General features: G+C 46.9%; 1 protein-coding gene across 2 annotated transcripts in view; it reads left to right on the top strand.

Moving 5' to 3' along the window:
- LOC110497086 (unconventional myosin-X) overlaps positions 1 to 5,000 on the top strand; it is a 63,918-nt gene that overhangs the window by 44,846 nt on the left and 14,072 nt on the right. For both annotated transcript variants that reach the window (XM_036952208.1, XM_036952207.1), the window contains exons 16-22: positions 35 to 295; positions 416 to 496; positions 3,197 to 3,321; positions 3,582 to 3,699; positions 3,822 to 4,214; positions 4,452 to 4,718; positions 4,853 to 5,000. The exon at positions 4,853 to 5,000 is cut by the window's right edge and continues 455 nt beyond it. In XM_036952208.1, the coding sequence (XP_036808103.1) occupies positions 35 to 295; positions 416 to 496; positions 3,197 to 3,321; positions 3,582 to 3,699; positions 3,822 to 4,214; positions 4,452 to 4,718; positions 4,853 to 5,000 (1,393 nt within the window). The remainder of the gene's footprint in view (positions 1 to 34; positions 296 to 415; positions 497 to 3,196; positions 3,322 to 3,581; positions 3,700 to 3,821; positions 4,215 to 4,451; positions 4,719 to 4,852) is intronic.

Below are 5,000 nucleotides of genomic sequence, written 5' to 3'. Positions count from 1 at the left end.
GTGGGATATAACTTGTATCCTCCTCCCTTTGTAGACAAACCCTTACTATGTGAAGCCTCGACTGGCTGACCATCAGTTTGGCATCAGGCACTATGCTGGAGAGGTTCTGTATGATGTCACCGGGGTTCTGGAGAAGAACAGAGATACATTCAGAGACGACATCCTCAACATGCTGAAGGAGAGCAGACTGGACTTCATCTATGATCTGTTTGAGAGAGTGGGCAGCAGGAACAGTGAGGAGACTCTGAAGATGGGAACAGCCAGACGCAAGCCTACCGTCAGCTCACAGTTTAGGGTGAGAGAAGAGGGAAGAGATTTAGCCGAAGCTAATGGGCTAGCACAATCTGTGAAAGCGGCCCTCTCGTGTGTGTGTGTGTGTGTGTGTGTGTACTGATTCTCTGTGTCTTCCTCTCAGGACTCTCTCCATTCTCTCATGGGCACTCTGAGTGTGTCCAACCCCTTCTTCGTGCGCTGCATCAAACCCAACAACGAGAAGGTTAGCATTATCTATTACATATCTATATCTTTCACACTACATATCTATATTAGCCCCAAAAGTCCAACCTATCACTTTACATAAACTACATCACCAAAAATATGTGGACACCTGCTCGTCGAACATCTCATTCCAAAAATATGGGCCTTAATATGGAGTTGGCTGCTATAACAGCCTCCACTCATCTGGGAAGGCTTTCCACTAGATGTTGGAACATTGCTGCGGGGACTTCCTTTCATTCAGCCACAAGAGCATTAGTCAGGTTGGGCACTGATGTTGGGCAATTAGGCCTGGCTCGCAGTCAGCTTTCCAAATCAACCCAAATGCGTTTGATGGGGTTGAGGTCAGGGCTCTGTGCAGGCTGGTCAAGTTCTTCCACACCAATCTCGACAAACCATTTCTATATGGACCTTGCTTTGTGCACAGGGGCTTTGTCATGCAGAAATAGGAATGGACCTTCCCTAAACAAAGTTGGAAGCACAGAATCGTCTAGAATGTCATTGCATGCTGGAGCGTTAAGATTTCCCTTCACTGGAACTAAGGGGCCTAGCACGAACGATGAAAATCAGCCCCAGTCCATTATTCCTCCGCCACCAAACTTCACAGTTGACACTATGCATTCGGGCAGGTAGCATTCTCCTGGTATCCGCTTAACCTAGATTTGTCCGTTGGACTGCCAGGTGATGAAGCATGATTCATCACAACAGAGAACGCGTTTCCCCTGCCTCAGAGTCCAATGGCGGCGAGCTTTACACCACTCCAGATGACGTTGCTTCCAGAGAAGTTTGGAACTCGGTAGTGAGTGTTGCAATCGAGGACAGACGATTTTTACACGCTTCAGCACTCAGCGGTCCCGTTCTGTGAGCTTGTGTGGCCTACCACTTCGCGGCTGAGCCATTGTTGCTCCTAGACATTTCCACATCACATTAACATCACTTACAGTTGACCGGGGTAGCTCTAGCAGGGCAGAAATTTGACGAACTGACTTGTTGAAAAGGTGGCATCCTATGACACTGAGCTCTTCAGTAAGGCCATTCTACTGTTAATGTTTGTCTATGGAGATTGCATGGCTGTGTGCTCGATTTTATACACCTGTCAGCAACAGGTGTGGCGTGAAATAGATGAATCCACTTGTTTGAAGGGCTGTCCACATACTTTTGTATACACTACCGTTCAAAAGTTTTACAACACCTACTCATTCAAGGGTTTTTCTTTATTTTTACTATTTTCTACATTGTAGAATAATAGTGAAGACATCAAAACTATGAAATAGCACATATGGAATCATGTAGTAACAAAAACAAAAGCTATGAAATAGCCACCCTTTGCCTTGATGACAGTTTCACACACTCTTGGCATTCTCTCAACCAGCTTCATGAGGTAGTCACCTGGAATGTATTTGATTTAACAGTTGTGCCTTCTTAAAAGTTAACTTGTGGAATTTCTTTCCTTCTTAATGCATTTGAGACAATCAGTTGTGTTGTGACAAGGTAAGGGTGGTATATAGAAGACAGCCCTATTTGGTAAAAGACCAAGTCCATATTATGACAAGAACGACTCCAATAAGCAAAGAGAAACGACAGTCCATCATTACTTTAAGACATGAAGGTCAGAAACCATCAAGCGCGATGATCAAACTGGTTCTCATGAGGACCGCCACTGGAAAGGAATACCCAGAGTTACCTCTGCTGCAAAGGATAAATTCATTAGATTTACCAGCCTCGTAAATTGCAGCCCAAATAAATGCTTCACAGAGTTCAAGTAACAGACACATCTCAACATTAACTGTTCAGAGGAGACTGTGTGAATCAGACCTTCATGGTCGAATTTCTGCAAAGAAACCACTACTAAAGGACACCAATAATAAGAAGACTTGCTTGGGCCAAGAAACACAAACAATAGACATTAGACCGGTGGAAATCTGTCCTTTGGTCTGGAGTCCAAATTGGAGATCTTTGGTTTCAAGCGACATGTCTTTGTGAGACGTGGGGGTGAACAAATTATTATGTAGAATTCAAGACACACTTAACCAGCATGGCTACCACAGCATTCTGCAGCGATACGCCATCCCATCTGGTTTGGGCTTAGTGGGACTATCATTTGTATTTCAACAGGACAATGACTCAACACACCTACAGGCTGTGTAAGGGCTATTTTACCAAGAAGGAGAGTGATTGAGTGCTGCATCAGATGACCTGGCCTCCACAATACTCTGACCTCAACCGAAATTAGATGGTTTGGGATGAGTCTGACCACAGAGTGAAGGAAAAGTAGCCAACAAGTGCTCAGCACATGTGGGATCTCTTTCAAGACTGTTGTAAAAGCATTTCAGGTGAAGCTGGTTGAGAGAATGCCAAGAGTGTGCAAAGCTGTCATCAAGGCAAAGGGTGCTACTTTGAAGAATCTCAAATATAAAACATATTTTTTATTTGTTTAACACTGTTTTGGTTACTACATGATTCCATAGTTGTTATTTTATAGTTTTGATATCTTCACTATATTTCTACAATGTAGAAAATAGTAAACATTTAGAAAAACCCTTGAGTAGGTGTTCTGAAACGTTTGCCCGGTAGTGTACATAGTGTACCTTTGTGTGGTAAGACACTCTTTACCAGACATCAAACTCCTTGAACATAGGGTGACACAAATATATATCATAACTTATTGTAACCAAACACCTCTGATCTGTGACCCATGTAGAACCCGAGTGTGTTTGACCCGGAAGTGGTTCTGAACCAGCTGAGGTATTCTGGAATGTTAGAAACCGTTAAGATCCGCCGGGCCGGCTTCCCTGTCCGCAGAACCTTCAAAGATTTCTTCAGCCGGTCAGTGTGTGTGTGTCAGTGTGTGTGTGTGTGTGTGTGTGTGTGTGTGTGTGTGTGTGTGTCAATGTGTGTGTGTGTGTGTGTGTGTGTGTGTCAGTGTGTGTGTGAGTATGTGTGTGTGTGTCTGTCTGTCTCTTCCCCCTGCCCCTCTTTTTGTAATTCTCTCTCTCTGGGCTTGTGTATGTAAATAAACTTTGTTTGTTTTAACTTTGTTACTCTTTCACTTCCACTTACTCCACCTCTGTCTTCCTCTCTCTCAGGTATCAGATCATTCTGCAAGAGAAGGGGGGTGGAGCGGGGGATGATAAGAAGAGGAGTACAGACCTGCTGACCAAATACGACCGTGCCAAGAAGGAGTGGCAGCTGGGAAAGACCAAGGTAAGACTGCAGCAGAACTTTAGTGGACTTAACACCAGTGGATGCCAACAGATGTTGAAGTGACATTTCACCCGGCCCACCCCTCAACCTCTCACCCCTGACATCACACCTCTGACCTCTAGGTGTTTATGAAGGAGTCTCTGGAACAGCGTCTGGAGAAAGAGAGAGACGAGGTTCGCCGTAAAGCAGGCATGGTCATCAGAGCCCACATCCTCACCTACACCGCCAGGAAGCACTTTAAGCGTGTGAAGGGGAGCGTCATCACCCTCCAGGGGTACCTTCGTACCCACATACAACGGAAATGGTTTCTACGGCGATGCTTGGCGACGCGGGTACTCCAAAAACACAGACGAGGACAGGTGGCCCGCGCAAGCTGCCGTCAACTCAGAGACGAGAGGAGGAAGAGAGAGGAGGAGGAGAGGAAGAAGAGAGAACAGGAGGAGGGAAAGAAGGAGGGAGAGGTGGAAGGAGAGAAGGGGGGAGGAGTAGAAGCAAAGGCTGCTCAGGGTTCTGAGGTGAGCTTTCTCTTCTCTACTCTTTTCTCTGCTCACCCCTCTTTTAGAAAATGGTCTGGTCCTGAGGCCATATACTATCATAGGAATGGGCTCATCCATGTCATCAGATATAGGGATGTCATGAGATGACACCTGACGTTCTTTATAATTTCCTCTCGTTCTCTCCCTCTCCACTCCATTGTGTCTCTCTCCCTTTCCTCCCTCCGCCTCCTCCCTTCTCCCTCTCTCCCTTTCCAGAAAAAGGAAGGAAAGACGGAAGAAGAGGCCCGTCAGATGGAGGAGATATTGCGTATAGAGTTGGAGATCGAGCGCCTACAGAAACAAAGGGAGGATGGGGTCTCCCAGCTCTGTGAGTCCTCCAGGCAGGAGCTCCGGCTACGCCGGGACGCAGAGATCAAGAGGCTGAAGAAGGAGGCCTCTCGTAAGGCCACAGAACTAATCGACCTCCTGGACTTTGGAGGTCTGGATCCTAGTTTAGCCACCGCGGCTAGCGCTAGTGTAGAGGTTGGTGTTCAGTATTTCCTGAAGAGTGTTGAGGTTGTTCTTCTGTGTCCCTCTCCTGTGTCAAGTTGGATATGCTTAAAAGATATCTGGCCTTATCTGCCCTGACACTAACCCCTTTTCTCCCGGCCCTCCAGCTGCTCCAGGAGGGCCCAGCCATGGCCACGGCCGTAACCCAGGAGGAGGAGGTGGACGAGGGCTTCCATGCCGAGGAGGAGTGCACTGTCCCTCTCCTCCCAGACTTCCCTCCTCCAGCCGAGGCTGACGCTGCCGTGGACCAGGATA

Source organism: Oncorhynchus mykiss, chromosome 18, assembly GCF_013265735.2.
Source record: "Oncorhynchus mykiss isolate Arlee chromosome 18, USDA_OmykA_1.1, whole genome shotgun sequence".
Classification (NCBI taxonomy): domain Eukaryota; kingdom Metazoa; phylum Chordata; class Actinopteri; order Salmoniformes; family Salmonidae; genus Oncorhynchus; species Oncorhynchus mykiss.
The sequence above is the reverse complement of the archived record's forward strand: the minus strand, read 5'-3'. Positions and strand labels throughout refer to the sequence as shown.